Consider the following 26,726-nt stretch of genomic DNA (forward strand, 5'->3'; position numbering starts at 1 on the left):
GGGAGGAAACCAGAGTACCCGGAGAAAACCCACGTAGGCACGGGGAGAACATGCAAACTCCACACAGCGAGGCTGGATTTGAACCTGGATCCTCCGAACTGTGTGGCAAATGTGCTGCCAAAATACAGAACGTTAATAAAAAAATAATCTTTTGTTATTTTTAACCCTAACCCTTTACTGGCCTGCCACGCAGAGAAGTACTTGGATGCGTGCGATGGCACATTGTCCTGCATAAAAAGCAGTATTTTTGAAAGCTACATACTTCTTCCTGTACCATTGCTTGAAGGAAAATGTCTTCTAAACTGACAGAATGTTTGGCCGTTCATTTTGAGCCCATCTTCAACCGGGAAAGGTCCAATCAGCTCATCTTTAATAATTCCTGCACTTTGCTGGCGTCTGAGTTGACGTGGAGCTCTATGCCCGCGAGCGATCCAGCCACGGGCCCGTCTCTATCTGGTCCGTAAACAGTCACTCTCATTTCATTAGTCCATAAAACATTTGAGAAATCGGTCTTCAGATATTTCCTGGCCCAGTCTAAACTTCAGCTTATGTTCAGTGGTGGTCTTTTTTTCAGCTTTTCTTACCTTGGTCATGTCCCTGAACACTGAACATCTTGTAGTTTGTGGTATTCCAAGTAGGTTGCAGTTATGAAATACAACAGAATTTGAAGATAATGGGTTCCTGGCAGCTTCACGCTTGAGTCTTCTCAAAACCTTGGCAGTTAATTTGCATCATTTTCTCTCAACACATTTCTTGTATTCCTGTTGACTTATCGCAACAATATGTTTGATGGTTCAATAATATGAGGCAATCATACATTTATTTGGGCTCATAGTCATCACGGCCCTCTGAGGAAAACCCTAAGTTCGATGTAGCCTGCGACAAAATTGGGATTTGACACCCCTGCGAATACATGAAGTACTCCCCTCCCCCAAAAATCACTGAGTAGCCGAACCCACAATTATTGGGTACACTGTAGTTAAAATTCTAATGCATAATAAAGTCACCAGAATGTAGCAAAAACCATGTTTAATTTGTTTTTCTATTTGAAGCAACATTTTACTTCTCTTTGCTTGTTCCAGATACAAAACAAAAAAAATTTTACAAACATTAAAAAGGACTCACGCTCCACCACCAAGGAAAAAAAAAAAACACAACAGAAACACATACATAAACTACACAACAAGCAAGCTGGTGCGATTCTTACAGCATGCACAACAGACAGACAGACAGACAGACACACAAAACAAGACAACAAATGAAGTCATGTTAAGCTGCTTCTGTTGAAGTTGTTTACAAAAGACCAGCAGGTGTCGTCGCTGATCATGCTTTAACTGACCCATCAAAAGCAGTCAATTCATGGTTGACACAAAAACAGAGACAAGTGCAGTATGGCTTGCCTCCTCTAAAACAGGAGGCCGTGTCATTTGTTTTTTATTTGTCCATTTTCTCGAGCTTGTCACACACGCTCTTGTCCTCATTAGGGTGGCAGGTGAGACTTTCGGAGAGAGGCGGGTACACCTTGGACTGGTCACCAGTCAGTGGCAGTTTGTTTCATTCCACTATGATTTAATGACATACACACGCTGGACAGAGTTGACTGGAACTTCAGAATAAAAGCATGATAATTCATACTGCTTTAGGCTGTGTAATGATTTCATTTGACCTTGTCTTCAGACCTCCGGAAGTCAGACCACCTTAACACCCGACGTGAAATCGTTCACACCTGGCACAAAACACCTTCACACCCTATATTCAATAGCTCATACCTGGTAAGGTATGACGTATGAAGACTTTCATACCTGGTATGGACCACTTAACATCAATAAGGTGTGAACTCTGTCACATCTGGCATGGAAAAGCTCACACCAGGTAAGGACGAAAATCACCCTCGTTGGCGACGCATTCACACGTGATCCGGACTCCTTGACATTGGGTATGGAATTATTCTAATTATCAGGTATAAAATTCTTCACACCAGGTATGGAACTGTCCCTGGTTTGGAAAAGTTCACACGAGTTAGATGCATCCACATTGGGTATGGACAGGGTCACACCTGGTAAGAAATCATTCCCACCTGGTACAGACCCTTTACATCTGGTACGGACATATTCACACCAGATATGAAATCGTTCGTACCTGGTTCGGGCAAGTCCTCACCAGTTACAGATGCGTTTACACCCGTTACGGACAGGTTCACACCTGGTAATAAATCATGCGCAGTGCTTACAGAATAATTCCCACCTGGTACGGACCCTCTACATCTTTTATGGACATGTTCACAGTAGATATGATATCCTTTGCACCTGGTATGGAATCATTCAGACCTAGTATGGACGCTTTACATCGGGTACGGACATGTTTAAACCAGGTCCGAAATCAGTCGCACTTGGTACTGACAAGTTACAAAGACCTTCGTGCCGAAGCTTTACGGAATCATTCGCACCCATGAGAAATAATTCAGGGCACATTCTTATGTGGTAGGAAATCGTTTACCGCTTGCAGAATCATTCCCATGTGGTACAGACATATTCACATCAGATATGAAATCATTCACACCTGGTGCGGCCAACCTTTTATCTACTACTAGCCGTGTTCACACCAGGTACTAAATGATTCGCACTCGGTATGGATAACAGGCCACCGGTTATGGACACCTTTGTTCCCGCTATCAAATAATTCCTACGTTTTACGGGATCACCCAGTAAGAAATCATTCACACCGATTATACACGCGTTCACATTTGTATAAAATCGTTCATAAGCTTAACGAAATCACTCACACGGGTTACGGGTGCATCTCTACCTAGTATGGAGATGTTCACACCTGGTACATACCGTTTACATCTGGTATGAAATCAGTTGCAGCTGGTATTAAACCAGCCACATCAGTTGTGGACGCAATCGTACCTTGTATGGACATGGCGCCACTTGGTACAGGCACCTTCCCTCCTGGTACAAAATATTTCATACGTTGTAGTGACAAGATCATACCGGTTTACAGACGCAGTCACACCTGGTATGGACATGTTTGCATTTGGTACCCATCATTTACATCTGGTATGAAATCATTCACATCGCTTACGAACATATTTACACCTGCTACGGACACATTTACACCCGGTATGGACATGATCACACCTGGTACGTTCCCTTTCCATCTGGTATGAAATAATTCCCACTGTTTCAAGATGCATAACCAACTTGTTTAGATACGTTCAAACCCGGTAGGTTGTGACTCATACCTTAGTAGGGACAAGATTACAACGGTTATGGATGCAGTGACACCTGGTATAGACATGCTCGCACCTGGAAGGGATGAGTTCACACTAGGTATGGACTAGTTCTTCGGGAGGGTGTTGTAAGGTGTGACTCTGTTGGTGGGTGTGAACTACGACTGACAACTTTTAAAAAAGGTTCTGCTCAGTTGATTTGTTGACAGAAAACGAAACAAAAAAGAATTTCTGAAAGACTTCGGCTTGCGGTGGTGACAGCTTGTGATTGGACTTCTTTTTTGTACACTAGAAGGCATCGCTTTGGTTCAAGCAGGTTGCGTTCACGTTCATGATTGGTGCATAGACGAGGACGAAGGTTCTGGAGGAAGGTTCCAGTGAAGCGCTGATTAGACAACGAGCTCAACGGCTCCTGTTTGCACGGCGCTAACGCCTGCGGGCTTCGCTCCGTGCTGAGAACGTCCAAGATGAGAACTGAGCCAAACGCAAAACGCGTGTGTGTGCGTGCTATTTGTTGCGCAGCTGCTCCAGCTGGTCCTGATACTCTGTGAACAGTCTTTGGAATCGCAGGTTTTCTCCGATGACCGGCAGAACTTCCCGTAACAACTCCCGCTTGAGCAAACCCTAAACACACCACGAGGGCAGAAGAGACGCAATCAGCATACCAATGGCACGAAATCACAACTTCACATCACTTAGGCCTGGTACACACAAAAGACAATCGGTCTGTTTTTGTGCCGATTTTGCCCCTTTCCGCCCAGCACGTCAAGCGCCAGACAATCTTAAGTCTTACAACATTATCGTATAAGATTGTCCTTGGGTCTGACGTGCGTTAAGAGTGGATTCATCTCAATTTTCTGATGTGAAAGAGGTCAAGGCCAACAATCTTAAATAATCGTGTTCACTATTTACGACCAAAAGTCTTCATGTGTGAGGGGGAGAGCCGACATCTCCCGAGTCATGACACCACGAATTGTGTCGTAGAACAGGATAAGCCAATCAAGAAGCACCCTGACTCAACAAAAGGAAACGACCGCAAATAAAAACAAGCACGTCTTACCCAATGTCATTTTTTGTATAAATGTGTAAAAAGTGGGTTTCCCAGATGGCAAGTCGTTTATTGAGGACAATGCCATTTTACAAGGCTCCCGGCTGCAGTAACCTTCGGGAAACATCGGCTCAAAGCTGGAAGTGTGAGATCACGTGAGATTTCCAGATCGTCGATGGAACAGAATCTTTATGTGCGCCGTGCTCTGGGTTGAGCTTATCGGAAAACACCACACACAGTACAACTAAAACTGTTAAATACCAGATTTGTTATCTTTATGTGTAGTGTTTGTCCATCCATCTATCCATCCATTTTCTGAGCCGCTTCTCCTCACGAGGGTCGCGGGCGTGCCGGAGCCTATCCCAGCTGTCATCGGGCAGGAGGCGGGGTACACCCTGAACTGGTTGCCAGCCAATCCCAGGGCACATACAAACAAACAACCATTCGCACTCACAGTCACGCCTACGGGCAATTTAGAGTTGTCAATTAACCTACCATGCATGTTTTTGGGATGTGGGAGGAAACCGGAGTACGCGGAGAAAACCCACGCAGGCACGGGGAGAACATGCAAACTCCACACAGGCGGGGCCGGGGATTGAACCCGGGTCCTCAGAACTGTGAGGCTGACGCTCTAACCAGTCGTCCACCGTGCCGCCTGTAGTGTTTGTGCTTGTGTGTGTGTGTGTACCAGGCCTAAACAACACACTCATAATAGTAACTAGAGGATGCAATTTCTGTGAAATCTAAAATACTGTGGCATTAATTGATTGGTTGAAATGTGGAATGTGCGATTTGAAGTTGGAATGCTTTAAATCTGACAAGAAATCTGGAAGGAGGTCAATATTCAATGTGTCAAATTGAGAATTTGACAGTCAAGATATGTGCATTTCGGAACGTGATTAATACAGCAGTTCCCGGGACATTCTGAATGAGTTAAACAGTTCACAGTTGTAATGGTTTGCATTGTTCAATATTTAAAATAACTCGTAATTTATGACTTTTATTGTAAAAATAGACTGTGTGGAATATGACATATTGTTTCCAAGATGAGCTGAATAGTTTTGAAGTTGAAGGTATGGTTGGTATTAGTCATGTGCAAAATGTCTCATGTGTAAAATTAATTTGGGAATCTTGCCATGGAAAATGTGGAATAATGAAAAATGCAGGAATTTGCAGGGTTAAAATTTTTTCCCAAGATGACCTGCATAAGGGTTAGAGTTGGAATTGGTTGAATAAGTTAGACGGAAGGATGAGATAAATTTGGGAAATTTCTCCATTCATTATATATGTAATTCTTTTGTGGGAAACTGTGTTAAATTGTGTTAAAAGTAGACATTTTGTGACCTGAATGAGGTGAAGATTTTGAAGTTGGAGTGGTTTGAATCGATTGAATAATTAGATGGATGGATGGATGAGCTAAATTTGGGAAATGTGTCCATTGATGTTAAACTTCATTATTTTGCGGTAAATGTGGAGTTGTGTTAAAAGTAGACATTTTGTGTCCTGAATCAGGTGAAGATTTTAAAGTTGGAATAGTTTGAATCAGTGGAGAAATGTGGAAGGGGTAGAACGGCGAACATCGGCAGAACAATATATATTAACATAATCATGACGATGACGACGCAGAAAGCGTTTGATCAATGCGTCTTACCAGTGTGGTGGCCTCCCATGCTGTAGCAGCCGATTTGTGAACAGGACCCAGAAGCTCCTTACAAAGTTCTCGCAGCCGAAACTCAGAGCCTGCAAGGAGAACGAATTAGACAACATATCTAAACATCAACACCACCTTTGATTTGAGGGCATGTGTTGCTTCTCATATGTACAATAATGATTCAAGCTGCAAGCAGTGAGGAACAAGCCCTGTGGAACTGGACAAAGAAAGCCTAAAATGGCAGATTTCAATCCAAAATGGCAGACTGTCTTTTTGGGCATGGCTTCTTGAGTTTTCCGTTGGTCTACTTCGACATGCCAACCAAATGTTATTACGTTAAGTGAAAGTGGCTTGTGTAGCTGATATTAGTTGTGTGCTTAACGGCAAAATTTGAGCCGAAAATGGCAGCTTGCGTCCATAGTGGCAAGCTTTACATATCTCTTCAGGTATGACTCTCACTCATGATGCTGGCTTGGCTCAAACTGGCTTTGAGGGCTGAATTTTCAAAATCATCTTGCTGTTGACTAAACCTTTGTAGGGAATAATAATAATAATAATAATAATAATAATGCATTGCACTTATATAGCGCTTTTCTTTTTTTTTGAGTTTCATGCATTACTCATTCACTCCTCAGTCACACCCTGGTCGTGGTAAGCTACTTGTGTACACACAGCTGCCCTGAGGCAGTATGAAGGAAGCGTGGCTGCCATTCTGCGCCTATGGCCCCTCCAACCAGCACCAAACATCCAACCATATTCATTTGTAAGCAATGTTAAGTGTCTTGCCTCGGGACACAACGATGACATGCGCTCGGTAGGGGATATGAAGCGGCGACCCTCCGGTTTCAGGGCATACTCATACCCTCTGCACCACGCCGCCCACAACAAACCTCGTCAAAATGTACTTAAAATGGCTGTTTTTTTGGCAAAATGGCAGACTTCCCGTGTCTTTTCTGGAATGGCTTCTTGTGAGTCTTTTTGTGGGGCTACTTATGATAAGACATGCCTACTAAGTTTCATGATGCTAAGTCAAAGTAACTTCTGGGCCTTTCCATCCATCCATCCATTTTCCATATCGTTTAACCAAATACGGGTCACGGGCGTGCTGGAGCCTATCCCAGCTGACTCTGGGTGAGAGGCGGGGTACACCCTGAACTGGTCGCCCGCCAATCGTAGGGCTCATATAGACAAACAATCATTCACACTCACATTCACACCTACGGGGTGTTGTTGACCAATACTGGTCACTCTTGTGCTTGAAAAGTATCTGCACAATTGTCACTGTGCCAGATTATCGCACCACGAGTCACTTTAAACTTCTTAAATTGCTAGAGGACTCTGCATCATTTGCACAATTGTCGAAAAAAAAAACAAAATATGTATCAGCATTACTACATTAACGGTAACCTTTCATTGCTGAGTGACTCTTTGTACGGTGTTTTTGTGTCACAAAAGTATTTTCTGTCAAATGGCTGTCTGTTGTTGTACTAAAGCGGCTTCAACTACCGGAGACACATTCCTTGTGTTTTTGACATACTTGGCAAATAAAGACAATTCAGATTCAAAAATTTTGTTTAAGTGGTCGAGAGATAAATAATGACATAACTGCGCTGGCTGGTGCTTGGACCTCAATGAGGTGTTTGGCTACCTTCGTTGACGAGGAAGCGTGTGTAGATGAGCAGCCAGTAGCGATATTCAGGCGCTGACTGCAGCGTGAGAGCTGCCGCCAGCTGGTTCTCGAGGAAGGCCAAAGTCATGCTCTGCTGCAAGTGGTGCGGGGCGGCCGAGAGACGGGACGCCATGCGGCCGGCGCTACCAGGAAGTGCACAAGGAAGAAGGAAGAAGAAGAAGCGTCATGTTTGTTTTCTTACGACTTTTTCTAATCGCTTTGGTCTTGGGGCTTACTTGAGGTTGCGTCCCTGCAAGGTGGCCAGAGGCCCAGAGGAACCAGATGCATCCTGGGTAGGGAGGCAGCTCCTGAAGTCAGCACATTGGACCAAACAATCTCCTCGATCTGCGATCAGCGTCCTGAACATGACAGCCAAAGAGAGTCAAAAAAACCGCCCCCCTTAGGTACGGTTTGTGAGTGTGTTGTGATTGGCTAATTGATCGAAAGAAAAGTAACACACACACATACACAGAACAAGTCACAGACACATATTCGTACAAATAGACGCCTTGTGTGAGTAAGAGTTCTCCAAAGCTAGAGAAATTGCTTAAATAAATAAATAATAATTTTAAAAAAAAGGGAATCACCTGAGAAAAAACTTTTTTTAATACACATGAACGAAAAACTATTTTAAAACAACATAAGCAAAACCACACTCACAATCACATCACTTTCACTCTGATTTTCAGGTTACGACATGTTCGCAACTTTTATTGACTGTATATTTTAAAGGTTTTAAAGATTTTAAATTCAGGATAAACACAATATAACATGCAATAACCTAAATAATATTGTATTGGTTGCCTGCAATGATACTTAAGATCCAGCAGGCGTCTGTATTGAGCAACACAGGGACACAGTGCCGACACAGTATCAACACAGTTTGCCCAATGTGCTACAACGCTTCACGAGGCCTCATCTTCCTATCACTAAGAGACAAAGTCACACAGACATACTAGAAAAGCGCAGAAACAGATAGACACACAGACGCACACACACAAACACCTCCACACCCACCTCAATTCACGATTAGCGTCCTGAACATGAAAGTCTAGCAAATCAATCAGGCTGAGCACACATTTATTGCCAAACTACCCGCCGTGACCTCTTAGTTACTGTTGCCCAAGCACATTGTCACTGACTAATTGATGACCAAAAAAAGAAGTGAAAAGGAGCACTTGTTCGCATCTTACCATGTCTCCAGAGATGAGCTGAAGCAGAAGGACTTGCCGTTGGACAGGCCGATGACGGGGACGCCCTGCTGAGTCAGCAGAGATTGAGACACGTGCACCTCTGAACCTGCACACACAAACACAAACACACACGTCAACAAAATGGCTGCTTTGAGGGCAGAACCTGGGGCAGGAAACAGGAGTCAGTCAGTCTCACCAGACAAAATGGTGGTAAGGGACTCGTTTTTGACCAGAGCCTTCTGCTTGTGGACGTCCCTGTGGGTCAGCGCAAGTCAATGACATCATAATCACATGATATCAAACACAGAATCAAAGGCATGCTCAATCACGACGCTGACCGCATGACATCAAAGACAATGTAACACGGGACATCGCCATGCACACCAAGACATTCTCAACCATCATCGATCATACTATATCAAAGACGCCTTCAGCCACACGACAGAGACACATTCAACCGGTCATCCGCCACATGACATCAAACTTCAAATATCTCCTCAACCACACAATATAAACATCATCAACAACATGGCATCAGTCACATTACAATCAAGACAACCCCCAACACATAACACTGTTAACCGCACAGCCATCCAAAGACGTCACAACAAAGAAACCCAACACATGCCATTAAAAACAACATGAATGACATGACATGAAAAAGAATCGCACATCAATGACACCACAGCGCACGTCAAATCACTAAGGCGCCATCAACCGCACGGTATCAAAGACAATCAACCCATCGCAATGACAAGATGAACCCCATGACAAAGACAAGATGCCATTGAAAAACACAGACATGACATCAAACTACACAGCATCAAATACACACATCAAGCACCCCTCAGACAACCACGACATCCAAGACGTCAACAACCGCATGGTATCGGGGGGGGAAATTAACCACAACAGTGAAACACATGACACGAAAAGCACAAAACAAACAAAAAAAAAAACAAACAAAAAAAAAAAAATCAAAGAAATCATCAGCCGTATTCACAAGACACAATGAACCACATGACATCATAAATCCCATGAGATTAACATTCCATCAAATCACAGAAATTAAACAAAGACATCATCAATGACATAACATCATGATGTAGTGAACTGACCACACAGACAGCGTGGCCCCGGCGGTCAGCGCCATGACAAAGTGGGCTGAGCAGTTGAGGGCCGACACGGGCGAGGCCAACTGGATGGACGGCAGGAGGCGGCGGCCGCAGGACGAGAACATCGACAACATCCTGTCCTGGCACGCCACGACCAGGACATCGCTGAGGAGGAGGAAGAGGAATGTGATCACGTGACATCCTAGGAGTCCATTGGTTGATGGGAGACATCCTGAGGTTAGGGGGTGGGAGATAGTTACCTGCTCCCTGCAGCTGTGACTACGGAGCTGGGCAGCAGCGTGTTCCATTCGCGCCCGTCTCTGGAGCATCGCAGCTGACTGAGCCTGGAACCAGCCGCGGACGTCACCTCGTTCTCCACCTCCAAGAAGACGGCCGGCTCCATGCTCACCTGTGCACACACATGCGTGTGCACCCGCACACACACACACACACACGAAGACAAAGATCCACAGACATACACAAACTCGCCCACGAAGACACACAGAAACAGACGGACATACACAAATACACGCACACATGGGGAAATAGTCGCAAGTGCAAAGAAACACACACACATGGAGACACACACGCACACAGAATGACACATGCAAATAAACAAAAACAGAGAGACACACAAATACTCAAAACACAAGCACAAACACACACACACGTGCAGAAACATGAACAGAAACACACTCACAGGTACACACACACACACACATGTGCATACACAGACAAAAAGACACAGAGGATCAAAAACAAACATACACACACAAAATACAGAGACAAAAAAGGGCAAACACGCAAATGCAGACACATACATACCCACAGATAGAGACACGCACACAGACAAACACACGAAAATACACACAGACACACTCATGTCAGTACACTCTTCCTGTCAGCCTTTGCGTGCATCCAGAGTTTTTAGCATCGCGCCTTCACCTGCATGCTGAAGGCCTTCTGCAAGCTGGGCGTCGGCAGCTTGAGAACGGCTGCCGGTGCGGGAGCGGGCACCGTCACCACCACCGCTGCCGCCGCTGCCGCCGGCCTGATGGACTCACGCTCAGGGGGAGAAATTATCTGAAGGGGACGACCAAAAAAACAAAAGCAAAAACAACTAAACACTAAGCGGTATGACATGACCTTTTTTTAATCCTCATTTTCCAATTATTTACCTGTGTGAAGGATTGGCTCATGATGGGCGGCGCCATCTTGTCCTTGCGGGGCCGCCCCTTCTTGCGCTTCTCCACCACCTCGGCGCCGTCAATCATCAGGGGCTCGGGTTTGCGCTTGCAGAGGGCCAGGTTCTTGTTGATGGTGGCCATCTTGTCCTCGCTGTCACTGCTCGTGTCCTCTTTGGCCTTCACATCTTTCAGGACGGATGTCACCACATCTTTGGGCCTTAATGAGCCACCAGCATCATGAAGATATTAGAAGACTAGGACTATACAATCAACATTTGCGAATCACCATTCGCCTGCCAATTAATTTTCCTGCAGAACATAAGTAAAACTGTTCGCCTAAAAACATACTTATCTGTACATATCTTCGGTTTTCCCAAAATACTCCGGAAATTATTTCTTTTTTGCAACACGACATCAAAGACACTATCAATTACATGACCACACGACATCAAAGACACCATCCACATGACATCGAAGCCTGTGGAACCCAATCTCTGAGAACTTGCTGCTATATTTTTGTACTTTGTGTAATGCCACAATGCCACAAGATTGTTTTATTTACTTATTTAACCTTTATTTATCCAGGTAAGACCTTTGAGAACAGATTCTCATTGGTTATCCAGGTTTGCAATGCCGACCTGGCTGCATACAGTAGAGATGCTGCCAAAGCACAGCCTGACAGGAAAGTAGTAATTGGTCTTTTTTTGTTTTTTCTTTGTTTTTCCGACGATACATGTCAACGTCTTCACACTTCTGGAGCATTTTTTTCTAAATCAAATCATATGTAAGCCATTAATTTTGAAGGATAATGTAAGATGAGTTTGGAATGATACTGAAGTCATATGAAATCATAGTTTGTAGTATATTAGTAGGTTGACTCTAACCACCTGTCGAGCGGCAGCAGGCCAGCGGTGGAGGAAATGGCGGCGGGGATGCCCGGCGTGGTCTTGGACCTCTCAGTGAACCTGGAATCCAAGGCTTTCATGGGCTCGATCTTGGAAGCGGACGTCAACAGCAGACCGGACTTGACACTGGACGAGAGAACTTGGTCCTTGGTGTCCTCCAGGCCCTTGGGGGCTGCGTTGGCGGGCGGCGGCGGTGCGAGCGTGGGGTCGAGGTTGGGCCGCAGCCCCCCCAGTGAGGGGGCCGCCGCCGCCTGCCCCGAGCTGGAGTCGGTGCTGAGCTGAGGCGGTAGCTGGTTGGACAAGGACGACGGCAGGATGGGAACGCTGTTGAAGAGCGCCGGGGAGAAGTCCCTGAAGACGATCACCAACATGGACAAATGAGGGTTGTGCAGCCTATCATCATTTTTTACAAAATGCAACAAAGAAATGAGATTGTGGCAGCCACACTCAGGACTCAATGAGAATTAGCTACCTGCTTATGTCACAGTGTTGTGTAACTGACAACGTTTGACGTAGTTTCACGAGAGAGCCTTACGTCCGCAATACTCGGCATCGCGCGATGATGTCGGTTAGGAAGAGTGGAGTTGAATTCTTTTTAGAAACAGAAATGTCTTTTCCATATTCGAGAGGAAGCACCTTTTCATCTCGCCAAGAACCTCATAGTAATGTTAAACTAAGGGAAGTTTGACACTATTAAAGAGAAATACAGACGTCAAAGAAAGTCACAAAGACAAGTGTAGACAGGATACCAGTAAAATTAAGCGATCCATACAATTAGTCATACTTATGACACAGTTAAGGAGGCCCGTTATTGATATAAAATTCATAACCTCCAAAATATTTGAGATTTTGTTCTGATATTTTCTGGGGTTGAAGTAGGCATAATTAGAGATGTCCACATAAAATGTATTGACTAGTTGCAGTTTTGTGACATTTATTTATTTATATTTTTTACATTGTGTGTGGTCTGTCCTGACACAGGATAAAAAGATTTAAAAAAAATGTTTTTTTTTTAAACTGTACATCAGTGCATGCACACAGAGCAGAATATTATTCATATTAAATAAAGATAATGCTTCAGATTTTGAGCATATGGTGCGAATTATTTGCCTGATTTTTGGGGTCGATTTTGAGTGTGGGCATTATAGTCAAGAGCATATTAGTTGTGCCCCCGCCAGTGACTACGACACAAAAGCCGGAAAAGGATTAAGCATGATACTAGTGACCTGTTGCGGCAGTAGTGTGCTTCACAAAAGCCAGAAAAAAAGCGCGACAGAAGTGCAACAATTTCAAAGCAAAAAAGTGGCCAGATGCTGTGCAACACTGTTACATGTGCAATTAACCAACTGACATTGAGTCGTAAGCGTGGTAGTCACAGTCTCGTTTCTTTATTATCATATGTAGGTTGAACATGGGTAAGGCTGCAGCTATCGAATTTTAGTATTGGAATATCCTACAACACCAATTCCAATGAAGTTGGGACGTTGTGTTAAATATAAATGAAAACAGAATACAATGATTTGCAAATCATGTTCAACCTATATTTAATTGAATACACTACGATGACAAGATATGTAATGTTCAAAGTGATATATTTTATTGTTTTTAGCAAATAATCGTTAACTTAGAATTTTATGGCTGCAACGAGTTCCAAAAAAGTTGGGACAGGTGGCAAAAAAGACTGAGAAAGTTGAGGAATGCTCATCAAGCACCTGTTTGGAACATCCCACAGGTGAACAGGCTAATTGGGAACAGGTGGGTGCCATGATTGGGTATAAAAGGAGCTTCCCTGAATTGCTCAGTCATTCACAAGCAAAGATGTGGCGAGGTTCACCTCTTTGTGAACAAGTGCGTGAGAAAATAGTCGAACAGTTTAAGGACAATGTTCCTCAACGTACAATTGCAAGGAATTTCGGGATTTCATCATCTACGGTCCATAATATCATCAAAAGGTTCAGAGAATCTGGAGTAATCACTGCATGTAAGCGGCGAGGCCGAAAGCCAACATTGAATGCCCGTGACCTTCGATCCCTCAGGCGACACTGCATCAATAACCGACATCAATGTGTAAAGGATATCACCACATGGTCTCAGGAACACTTCAGTAGCTGTACATCAAGCAAGAATGGGAACGAATTCCACCGACAAAGCTTCAACAATTAGTGTCCTCAGTTCCCAAACGTTTATTGAATGTTGTTAAAAGAAAAGGGGATGTAACACAGTGGTAAACATGTCCCACGTGTCCCAGCTTTTTTGGAATGTGTTGCAGCCATAAAATTCTAAGTTAATGATTATTTGCTAAAAACAATAAAGTTGATCAGTTTGAACATTAATTACTTTGTTTTTGGTAGTATATTCAATTAAATATAGGTCGAACATGATTTGCAAATCATTGTATTCTGTTTTTATTTATGTTTAACACAACGTCCCAACTTCATTGGAATTGGGGTTGTACTTGTCTAGAAATATTTTCAGTGAGGCAAGAAAACAAATTTCAGTTTAAACTCAGCATTTCTTGCAAGTATAAAAAAAACATACGGCATTAATTAAAAAGGCATAAGAGAGGTGCTTTGCAACTTCACTTGAGCAGCTAGCGTTTTAGGATGAGACATAATAATATAGTCGGTTTGCAGCTGTGTGTTTATTAGCTTAGACCAGACCAACTAAACTAAAATGAAGATACCTCGATAGGAAACAAATATTACCTTTTTTTTTTCACAAAATTTGCCACTTGCAATCTTTTTTTCTTTCTTTGACCTAAAACCCTTGACTCAAAATGTTGCCAATTGCAGATACGATGTAAGGACAGGCCATAATATAAAACTACAGTGCACGCGACTATAACATAACGTAACATATTCAGGGTGCTTGTTAAGCACTGTGAGATGTGTCTCAGCTTGACAACTCTTTCCTGCCATTAACAGGCAACTACTGTATATACCAATAGTATTGAAATACCCTCGGAAGTGACCAAGGAGGAAGGGAGTCGCCAATGGACTTTGAGTCGCGTTATTTAACTCACGGCAACACAAGAACATCTACAAACGTACGAGCTGCTGTCGGCCACAACTTATGCCAACGGTGTCTTATCCCAGACTAACATTTCCTTACGCTTACTTACACTACTCACCTGCACCCGCCCTCTTAAAGGCATACACACATAATTACAGATACATCAAACTCAATCAAACATGGAGGGCTGGCAGTGAATGAGTAAATAAGCTGCTCCCCTAGGCATAGACTTTTTTTGTATTCGAAGTACTCAAAATATTCGAGCATTCATTGCAGCCTTAGACATGGGTCAACAAGAAGATCCTTACCCAGTGTCTAACTGAGCGATGCACAGCGGCGTGATCCGTCTTCTCCCGTCAGCGGTTCGGGTCTCAACCTGCTTCTTCAGGAGGTTCTGCAAAAACACCACCGGAGCAACAACATCAGGAAGTCAGTAAAGACTGACCTGAAGGACTGAGCTTTTATGCATGAAAAGTTTTACGCTCACCTTCCTAATGTCCTCCAGAGACTCCCCGTTCATCACGCTGTTAAGCTTGGGTGCCGTGGAGTCTGCATAGGCAAATCTGCAGTTGTTCTGGGCCGAGCTCTGCCTCTCCTGCTGGTACTTGAGCATCTCCGGGTTCTCGATGATGGTGGTGGCCAGCTGGGGCTCCTGCGTGCTGGTGATGGCCAGGCTCTTGCCGTAGATGTTCTGGTGGATGGTGTTCTAAGAAAGAGGAGACATTCACTCATTGGAATTCGGATTCTGCGGGACCGGAGGGAGAAGAGGGCCGATGTAGCATGCAGTGTGTCGGACCTTCTCCTCCTCGCTGAGCGGGTCTCCTAGTTCGTCCAGGGAGAAGTCCAGGTAGGCCACGGTGCCATCCATCGAACACACCAGCATACCCAAACCTGTCAGAGTCCTTCAACGCACAAAAAAAAGAACCAATGAGAATAACTGAAACTGCGTCCCTAATAAAACAAAAGCAGCAGGAGCTTCATCATGAACACTACCAATCCATCAATCAATGTTTGAAAAAACTCACCATGAAATGTCCATGATGGATTTGTCAAACAGATCGTGGATGACCACCAGGGGGCGCTTAAGGGAGGTCAGCTTGTAGATGCACAAGAAGAAGAATTACTGTTAGTGACAACTTCAAACTCAATCACAAAACCCTTTTAACAGTAGTACTAATTTTACAGGTATCTGTACTTGACTTAAGTATTTATTTTTCCTATTCCCTACATTTGAAAACAGATATCTGTACTTTCCACTCTTTACTGTTTCATGATATACATAAAAAAAAGATGTAAACAGAAAGACGTAATGGTTGAGATCTTGATTATGATAGAAATTTTTTGGGTGTGGTGGGGGGGGGTGGGGGGGGGCGAAGAGAAGCAACATGGAGGAACGTGAACCAAGAAACGTGAATGAGGATACGGAGAACCGTTATCATTAGCCAAACACAAGCGTTTGCCTCGGGCCCTCCAGGGGCCCCAAAATATCTCATAAAAACAGAATATTAAAGTTATTTAATACAATTATTACAAACAATTATTGTTATAGTCTTAACCCACATAAAAAAAAAACATTAAAATGCTTAATCTATCATGATCATTTCGAGTGCTCCCTCTTGCTTTCTCATGCAATGGACTACTCCCATTAACAAGTAATCAAAACAGGTATTACACATAATTGACAGAAAAAATATATTTACTTTTGGACTTAAATACATTTCAGACTCTGTAGTTTTAAAATATTACTTAAGTTAAGGAGCACTTCAATTTTTGCCTCCTGCCTGCGCATAATGTACTGTATGTTACGCAGTCAAAAACTTGTACCAACCCAGACGGAGAGTGAGCGGTCCTTGCTGCCCACTGCGCAGCAGCAGTACGGACAACTGGGCTTCGGGGAGCTGCCGTTCTTCTGCTTCTTCTTGAAGATCTTTGGGTTGAATTTCTACACAAAAAACACATTTTCATCAAAAACAAAAACAAAAAACCTGTGCAAACCACTTCAGTTGTACAGCCAGGTTTACTACCCTTGTCCTGCATGCTTCCCCTCCTGTCCACTACTGTCCTATCTCGTCCTGCCCTTCCATCACAGGGTGTACCACTACTGCCTCATACAACACTCATATCTAATGTTTCATTGTTCTAGGCATATAATGATTTACTTTCCTCATCTTGTTTACAGCTCGGGCTTTGTCTTTTGTTCTCTTCTTTTCCTATATTATTTAGTTATCTTTTTAATCTCTCTCCTTTTTTTCCACTCCCCTCTGAAAACCTATTTCTGTTCGACTGATCAACTGATTCTCCAAAAATATCCATCAAAATACTAAGAAATCACAGCAGCAGCTTAAAAGGTCCACTGTGACACAATAAAACTGTTCCGGCATAATACGGATACAGATCCTAACAGCCGAACAGGACCAAAAAAAAACAAAAAAACAAACAAACAAAAAATTTTCTAAAAAAGAATAATAAATAAAACTTTAAAAAGCTAATTTTAAACTGAAATCAATGTTTGAAATTGCCCCACTGAAAATGTTTCTAGACAAGAAAATAGCTAGGCACAATGTGAATTTAAGCACTAAACACTGTTGATTATATTAAAAAGGAAACCAATTACCATATTTTTTGCAGTTTTTTTCATAGTTTGGCCGGGGCTGCGACTTATACTCCGGAGCGACTTATATGTAAAATTATTAATACATTATTATATAATTTCACATTGCTTCTACACTGACAACCGCAAGAGGGCGCTCTAGGTCTGTGTATCTGTACCTGCTACTTCTTCTGTACCTCAGAAAATGGATAATTTCAACATTAGCGGTAACTTATAACAACAACTCAGAAGGACTGAACAAAAATGGCATTGAAAAGAAAATCATATTCTGCAGTTTACAAGCTGCAAGTAGTGAAATATTCAGCCGAAAACACTAATCGAGCAGCAGAAAAAGTTTGGAGTGAGCGAGAAACTTGGAAGGGACTGACGAAAAGCAGGGGTTACTCTTACTGAAATGAAGAAAACAAAAAAAGCTAATCTCGGGCTAAAAGCTAGGTGGGCACAGCTAGAGAACAGAGTTTGCACAAGGGTGCTTGAACAAGGTGCTAAATTGCCTTTCAAGATAAAATGTTTGTTCTTGGGGTTGGATTTTATCAAATAAATTTCCCCCCAAAAATGAGACTTGTACTCCAGTGCGACTTATATATGTTTTTTCCTTTTTTATTATGCATTTTTTGGCTGGTGTGATTTACACTCCAGAGCGACTTATAGTCCGGAAAATACGGTAGTTATTCATTATTAAGTGAAGACTTTTCTCTTTCACATTCATACTTGCTTTTTAATCAAGCAAAAATATAACCGACTACTCCATTACTCGATAGAATTTTCGGTAGGATACTCAAATACAGAATTATTCAATAGCTGCAGCTCTATATAATATGTCTTGCAATGTGATGCCTTGTATAATAATAGTTGTGGATGCATGCCATCTCTAACTTTTTGTGAGTTGGGTATGTCTAAACAAATATCCTGGATTCGTGCCCGTGGGCCGAGACTCACCACCACTGTGACGGCTTTCCTGTGGCCCACAAAGTCCATGTTGGTCTTCCAGCCGTCCCGCTCCACGATTTGCGCCGTGGGTCCCGAGTTGTTCATGGCGTGCGCCGACACCAAGTACTGGCCATCGGGGGACCACGAAAGACGCAGGACGTGTGTGGTACCGCCACACTGGTACACAGGACACGACACAAACGTGCTGACCAATTCAACCACGACAAGGAATTTCCTGCATATGGTTAGACTAATGGTATAATTGATGAAGTCATTTTTACATTCCTGTCACAAAATCAATTTTTAAAAAAAATATACCAATGTGCTTGCTGAAATTTTTTTTTTCTTTTTGTCAGAGTAGATTCTCAGTCATATAGGTCATGGTAATCTGCAAAGGTTGAATCGAGGAAACTGGACTCGTTTGTTGCTTGCTCTTCTCTAGTTTTCTGAAGAAGTTAAAAAATGACCAAGAAAATTATGCAATTTAGGCTAATGATATAAAATTTGGAGGCGGCGGCCTCTGCCCTTTTTGGGGCAACACCTGGCTCTAAAATCTTTTGACATTATGAAAACTGTGATTATTTGACCGACCTTGCATTAAACTGCCAAAGAAGACGAGCTGCACAAATTAGAGTATTTTCTTTCTGACTGTAAATGTGTCAGACAATTCCGTGGATTTTCAGATAGGCAAATATTATCTTTAGTAATAATGACTCAGAAAAATATGCAGCTGATGTTAAAGTGACGTTAAAATCCAGAAAAATCTGAATTTTCATGATTGGCTTTCCCCCCACGAAATTTACTGAAAAAAAAACAAAATCCAACTACTACAATCCAACAATTATTCTGGAAAAATTCAAATTTTTTCGAAGTAAAAAATATATAACTTTTGACCACTGAAAATAAAATCTGAAAAATAAGACTTTTCGTTGAAGATTATGACTATTCTCCCCACAAAATGCCGACTGACAACTACATTTAAAAATAAATAAATACAACTCTTAAAAAGGCTTCTAAAAATATCTTAATTTATTCTCACTTTCAACAATTGCTAAAAAATTCTCAAAAATAAGACTTTTTGTTGAAAAGATTATTCCTTATTTTTTTATTATACAAAAAAAATCGCTATTGGAAACTACAGCTTTAAAAATATAAAGTTCAACTTCTAGCACAAAGAAAGTACTCGAAAAACCTTGAAACTGCCTCAGGCAATGTTCTAGGTAACATTTTAACATTTACAGCTTTCATACAAGTCTAAATGCAGGTTAATAAATTAATATTAAGACAAAAACAATAGAAGACTGTTTGAAGTCATGTTTTAAAAAAAAATCTTGATGTCATACACGGGGTGTTATGACTCATAAATGCAAATAATCACCTCATCATATTATCACACACCATTCATTCCCTCTGTATTTGATTGTTTTCTTTAACAACACATTTAATTTCGAAGTAAGAAATCATGTAAAATAGTGACAACCAAATATTTAAATGTACAACTGTTGTTCTCATTAAGTTCAGAAGGGATTTGTTGTGGGGCGAAACGCTTGTAATATTTGTAATGAACCACCTCTGCTGAACATCATAATGATCATCATCATCTTCCTGCTGCCTACCTCGCTGAAAGGCTTGGTGATATTGGCCTCCATCTGCCAGTCCACGGTCCTCCACACCTTCAGGCTGTGGTCGTCGGCCTGCGAGGCGATGTACTTCCCGACCGGGTCCCACGTCAGGCCCTTGACCAGGCCTGTGTGGCCCCGCAGGCACGTCACCATCTCTGAGGAAAACACCCGACCCGCCACAGTTGAGACTTTCACTTGATCACATTTCAGAGGTTATACAAACAAAATCACTGACAATTACCATGACATGGCTAAGGTCATTCACAGATGAGGAAAAAATGGTGCAAGAACAATTTTTTGCTTTGACTTGCGAGCGACTGGTTAGCGCGTCTGCCTCACAGTTCTGAGGACCGGGGTTCAATCCACGGCCCCGCCTGTGTGGAGTTTGCATGTTCTCCCCGTGCCTGCGTGGGTTTTCTCCGGGCACTCCGGTTTCCTCCCACATCCCCAAAAATTGCATGGTAGGTTAATTGGCAACTCTAAATTCCCCGTAGGTGTGAATGTGAGTGTGAATGGTTGCTTGTTTGTATGTGCCCTGCGATTGGCTGGCAACCAGTTCAGGGTGTACCCCGCCTCCTGCCCGATGACAGCTGGGATAGGCTCAAGCAGACCCGCGACCCTCGTGAGGAGAAGCGGCTCAGAAAATGGATGGATGGATGGACATAACATGGCCTTAGGAAAGTGGGCTAGCTTAATGCTAACATGCAATGCAACATGCCAGAGACAGGCTAATGAACAGCACCAGTTTCGTGGTGAAAAAACGTCTATGACTGCAGCTTTCGGTCACTTCGTTGTGATATTGACCCCTGGTGGCCACGACGCACACACCAGAGTGAGCGGTACAATTAATTAATCATGATCAACTTAAATTCTTTACGTTCTACTTAATTATGATATTACAGTATGCTTTTGGAACAATACTGTGGAGTGCTATTTTTCTTACTAAAATACATACTACAAAAATCTTTGTTTGTGTCTTATGGGGGGGCTGGAACATGTGAATGGAATTTGTATTCATTTCGATGGGGAATGATGATTTGAGATAGAGTTTACGAGCATGATCACAGAACAAATTAAACACTTCAGTCAAGGCACCACTGTAAACACACACACATTTTCGTGGTCTGTATTGAATTCACATTAAGGAATTATACTTGTGTGTGTTTTATATTAAATGAATAGGGCTAGGGCGCAACCTACTTCCGCATTCGGCAAAACAGGTCGAGGTAATTCCTCCCGACTCGGCTGAATAGCAAATGGGACTGTGGCAAAGCACCCGTAAGAACTTTAAACGTCTACATCGTTTGTTTTAACACGAGATGTCACGACAGTGCCACCATAGCTGACGACAGGCATTGTTTGGCTTGGTTCGTGTTTACGTATATCATATATTTATTTAAATAAGGGATATACTGCTCCATATATTTAACTTTTGTCTGAAGACACCAGCCTTAATGAAAACTAAATTTTAGCAAGCTCAGGTTCAAACTATCATGTCATCAAACCATAGCCAGCGAGTAAGCGCAGCATGCACAGAAGTCTGCCAACCAGTTTTCTGGGTTTGGTCATGTGATTGTCTGCATATACCGGCAAATAAAGATGATTCTGATTCTGATTGGTACCCTAATGAATTAATGACAATTTAACAACACATTAATTATAATTAGCATTTTATGCTGATCGGCTTTAATGTCATAATTCAGCAATCCGATCAATGACGTCATTGATCAGCTCCGCAAAAGACATTTACTCCACGTTGCTGTCGTGTACCGATCCAAAAACTAGTTTATTTTTAGCCTTCTCACGTGTTTTGTGATGTAGTATTGTAACTATCTGATGGCCAAGAAAGTTTTATTTCAATATTGTCGGTGAAAAAACATTCGGCGATGTGAGGCTTTTTTGCGGTGCCTCAGACAGATAACACGTAATGCCTGGATCAGACTACAAGACAAATTTGGTCTTTGACGATTGGACTTCGTCAGACTACTGCAATAAAATTTTGTATTCCGATACCACCGCATACCGTCTTTTACGATCGCTGGGCTTTATTTTGTCAATTCAAACGCCACCGGATACACTCGTTACCATGGCGATAACAACAACAATAGATTGCGGAAATGTATTGTGTGGGGAGGGGAAAACAAAATAAGGAAAAACGTGGTCACCACCGATGATCGGGAGAGGATGTTCGTTCACGGAATGCTTGAGGTATGTTCACGTACTTTTAATACGATACGGCTCGCAAACAGGCTACAAAACCTTCTGTAGCCTAGCAAGCTAGTGCTAGCACTAACAGTTGTATGAAAACCTGCCGGTGTTCTGTTGAATCATGCTCTAAGGTTTCGGTGTGTGCGAAGTAATTTAATTTCAATAAACATATTACACTAAGTTACCACCCATTATTTCTATCATGTTGTAATGTTGGCTTGACCTGACTGAAAACCTAAAAAACTTATGTCAGTGGCCAAACCTTGAATGGCCCGTAGAGGTCATTAAGGTTTTACCTTTTGTCTAAAATGCTAGAGAATACTTTTGAAGATACTCAGTATACAGTACACAAGTATATACAGTAAATGAACAACTCAAATAGGGACATTGCTCCATCTTGTGATCGGATCGGTGATCGGTTATCCTTTTTTTAAACTCGCTAATCGGTGATCGGCCCCAAACATCCCGATCGCGTAAAGCCTAATTAAATGTGATGATGTATTTATTAATTTAATTTTGGCACTTTTTAGTCTGCCATACTTTGAGGTATTTGTAAAAAAAAGGTGACATAATAAAACACATTTTGACGTTTTAGTCCCGAAGTGTGATGTTGAAGTGGACTTTTGGTTTTGCGATTGATAGCGGCATAGTGGCGTTATTGGCTTTTCCTTCTCTTACCGGGGAATTTGCGCGCATTCCAGATGACGATGGTGTTGTCTACACTGCACGACGCCAGCCATACATCGTGAGGGGACCACGCCACGTCCATCACATCTTCACCAGCAACAAACAACGTCATGATTATTATGCAAAAGAGACTTAAATGTCTTGTATCAAAACTACAGTCTTGAGTGCCTTAAAAAAAATGTATAACACCCCTATTTTAAAATGTTGTTTTTGTGTGCGTTACCTCCAGTGTGGTTTCTCAGTATAGTGACACATCTCCACTGCTCCACGTTGGCCAGTTTGCTGCTCGACCCAAACACTGTGCTTGGACCAATAAACCTAAACATCACACCATTACATCAATAATAGGGCTGCAGCTATCCAATATTTTCAGAATTGATCATTCTACCGATTAGCACGTTGATTAATCGGATAAAAATTCATTTTACATTATTAACAACAAAATGTGCCTGTAAGGTACAGGTATAATTGTTGTCCACTTGGGGTCATCATCCTCACGTTCCACATTATATCTGTGACTTGGAGCGTGTTTGGCTTTTAAAGGCACGGGCTGGCCTGGTGAGTGATGTGGGCGTCAGTAAATGAGAATCTAGAGTTGGCTGTTGTGAGCTCAGGTTAGCGGCTGGCCGTGAAGTGGGTACCCGTTAGCACTCTGCACGTTGAGTACCTAGGCGTCAGTTGTAGCTTACAAAACTACAAAACTTCAAGGCAGAGAATTTTCTTTGACTTTTTAGTAATCAACTTATTTGATTAATTTTTTCAGCTAGCTCGTGTCTGTGTACATACGCGGCTCGTTTCCACACCATCACCAGCTTGTCGTCCCCTCCGGATGCCAGGTACAGCCCGTTGTTGGACCAGCGCACACAATTCACACATGCTGCACACAAACACAATTTAATTTTTCTTTTTTTTTTGAAGAAGAAGAAGAAGAAGAGAAAGTGAATAAGTTCAATCCTATTTCCCCCCCTAAATATTTAAAGGAGGCCACATAACATGAAGCTTGACCATATTTGTGTATACACTGATCTTGATTTACGAGTGACCCAACTTACGGGTTTTTCACAATACGATCAATCCGCTTGGCCGATGTTTTTGCTTTGATTTGCGGGCAAAACTTTTTGATATGAACTAATGTTTACTGTCAAACTAAACAGAAAACAAAAATAATTACATGTTGTGGATTAAAAAAAAACAAAACTTTGCCTTATGTCTGCTATATTAATGCCATTGAATTGGGTGTCAGCGAATGACAACCTAGAATTGGCTTTTGTGAGCCCACCAAAACTAGCATCAATGTTGTGGCGTTATAACACTAGATTTGAACACAAAAAGGGTGGCAACACATTTGACTGAAAATACAACAATAGTGACAGGTAGGCTTTATATTCTTTAACCTCTTTGGAAAATTATTACTATTACTGCAGCTAGCTGAGCAATTGTGACCTCCTCCATCGCATGTCTGTATTTTTGTATTATACGACACTCTGGTGGTCAAAGGCCACACACCAGAACACACACAATGTGGGCTGAAACGGAATAATGGCATTTCCACTGATTTGAAACACTCCTCGTTTCCTTGGGGAAAGATGATTTTAGTGTTTTGAGTTGCGAGCATGGTCATGGAGTGCTTTAAACTCGCAAGTCATGGCATCACTCTATTGGAGAATCCCAATGATGAAGGCGATGAGTTCCACAATGATTTTAACAACACAATGCAAATTATAATTTTTATGACTGATTTTTAACAAATTTAAAGAAATAAATTTTACATTTCATAAAAAAACAGTACCTAGATGATTGTCCATCTGGCAAAGCATTTTGGGGACGTTGTCATTCTTCTCATCTTCCTCACGGAGGACAGGCGCCATGTTCCAGATCATTACCTTCCCTGAATCCTCCCCTGAAGATCACAAATTATTCCTTACATTAATCCTTAATTTGACTTTAACATTCTTGTGTATGCGTTTGTTCGATACCTTGCCCGCCGGTTGCAAATTTGGTTCCATCCGGGTGAATGTCAACAGAAAAAATTGGTTTGCCTGTCAAAAAAACAAGACAATATAGTAAATTGAGTTTTTTAATTGCTCTTTTTTTAAATAGTTGAGAGTTTGGAGTGCTTGCCTGCCCATCAAGGATTAAAATTTGTGCTTGGCGATTAGTCCACTGCATTCACTACATCCACAAGTCAATTATTATGAAGTGCTGTCACCACGAGGGAAAATGTTTTCATTGTATTACAGATGCTTGCCCCCTCCTTCACTCCCTGGCTATACTTCAGTAAACAGAATCCACTTTTCTAGTTGCAACACCCTACCTCTGCCCCAGCTTGTCATCGTAACAAAAGCCAAACTCACCATAGGTCCATCAGTACATGGGGCAGAGGGCGTACATACCATGAAGCATGTGAGCAACCGGATGCTCGAGACAGGACCGCCCCTTTAAAATTGGCTAATTTCAGCAAGCCATGAGGGGAAAACGCTTTTATTGTCCCTGTGCACTAGTGGCCCGTTGCACACACTTCTGCAAGTAGAAGCTGCTCACCTAGTCACAACACCTTAATCAAAGCGAGGAAAAACTAATCAAACGGAGGGCAGGGTGGGGGCTAGACTGGGTGAAACAAACCAAAAGGTGAGTTGAGCAGTGTTGGCTCACGGCATTCGCTTCTGATTTGTAGCACAAACTCGGTTGGTCGTTGAGAGAGCTATTTGTGTTTGGCAATGTGTCCGCTGCGTGCGCCACAGGCACAGATCTACACAGCAATGACGTGTAGTAAGTGCTGCTACCACCAGGTGAAAATACAATCCATGCTGTCTTTGTTTTGGGGGAAAGGGGTATCACGTGTGCTGCACTCGCGGAAAAACTATTAATAAAAGGAGCCAGAAAAATCAATGGACATGACGCTAAGAAGGCTTTCTAACGGCCAAAACGTGCTAGCCATTGAGCGTGCTAACGGCTAACTTGGCGTGACAGCAGTTAACCGTGTGCAGCCGGGAGGTGTCTCGCTAGCTAGCTGGGTTAGCAAACATTTGTGCTCGAGGTGGGATTAATTGCCTAAAGACGACTCTCCAGATCCCACTTTAAGTGACGCCGGGTGTGTCCATATGTGCCCCCTCCACCATCACTCGCCTCGGGAGCCCCCGCTGACTACAACAACAAAACCCCCAACTTGGTCTCAAGAGATTCGCTTCTTACCGTTGTGGCTCACCCAACTCGGCTTTAGTAGCTTCATCTTCAAAAAGTTTTGTAATACTAATATTTATTGTTATCACTTCCTATTCCGCTCGGCGTCCGCCTTTTGTCTCTCATAATCCGGCCGACGCTCGAGTGTTTTTGGGGGGCTTCAACTCCATCGTTTCTTGCAGCATCCCCGCCGAAGCGAGCCGGACGACAGAGGAGGTGACACCGCGCATGACCGGAAGTCCATGTGTCGGGAAACCGCCGAATGGAAGTCCAGTCGCGTTTTTTCAAAATACATTCCTAACCTTAATCATCTGTTCCTCTCCGAGGACAAACACAAGTTAAATGTTACGTTAATCCTATTTACATTTATATTTGTAATTAATTACAGATAGCACCAATACTACGAGACTGGCTACGCCGTCGTCCATATTTACTTTGACTTTGAAATCTCAAATGACGTCTTAGCGGAAACTTTA

The 26,726-nt window shown here is 42.6% G+C and overlaps 1 protein-coding gene across 2 annotated transcripts; it reads right to left on the bottom strand.

The window, feature by feature from the left end:
- Positions 1-1,151: 1,151 nt before the first annotated feature.
- On the bottom strand, positions 1,152-26,531 carry LOC133400142 (protein HIRA). Of its 2 annotated transcripts, XM_061672451.1 has the most exons (24): positions 26,263-26,529; positions 25,047-25,109; positions 24,860-24,970; positions 23,857-23,947; positions 23,294-23,388; positions 23,062-23,157; positions 20,170-20,330; positions 18,563-18,730; positions 16,841-16,954; positions 16,038-16,108; positions 15,809-15,914; positions 15,500-15,718; positions 15,321-15,406; positions 11,983-12,351; positions 11,087-11,312; positions 10,854-10,991; positions 10,169-10,317; positions 9,912-10,073; positions 8,990-9,048; positions 8,794-8,899; positions 7,837-7,959; positions 7,580-7,743; positions 5,932-6,020; positions 1,152-3,856 (listed from the first exon to the last, which is right to left on the bottom strand). In XM_061672451.1, the coding sequence occupies exons 1-24, from the start codon at positions 26,297-26,299 to the stop codon at positions 3,740-3,742; spliced, it is 3,120 nt and encodes a 1,039-aa protein (XP_061528435.1). In that variant the 5' UTR covers positions 26,300-26,529; the 3' UTR covers positions 1,152-3,739. The 2 variants fall into 2 exon arrangements, 1 of the variants encoding a protein (XP_061528435.1); XR_009768297.1 differs by lacking the exons at positions 1,152-3,856; positions 5,932-6,020; positions 7,580-7,743; positions 7,837-7,959 and having other exon boundaries at positions 8,859-8,899; positions 8,990-9,606; positions 26,263-26,531.
- Between the last annotated feature and the right edge of the window lie 195 nt (positions 26,532-26,726).

The sequence above is a fragment of the Phycodurus eques genome, chromosome 3, assembly GCF_024500275.1.
Source record: "Phycodurus eques isolate BA_2022a chromosome 3, UOR_Pequ_1.1, whole genome shotgun sequence".
In the NCBI taxonomy this organism is placed as follows: domain Eukaryota; kingdom Metazoa; phylum Chordata; class Actinopteri; order Syngnathiformes; family Syngnathidae; genus Phycodurus; species Phycodurus eques.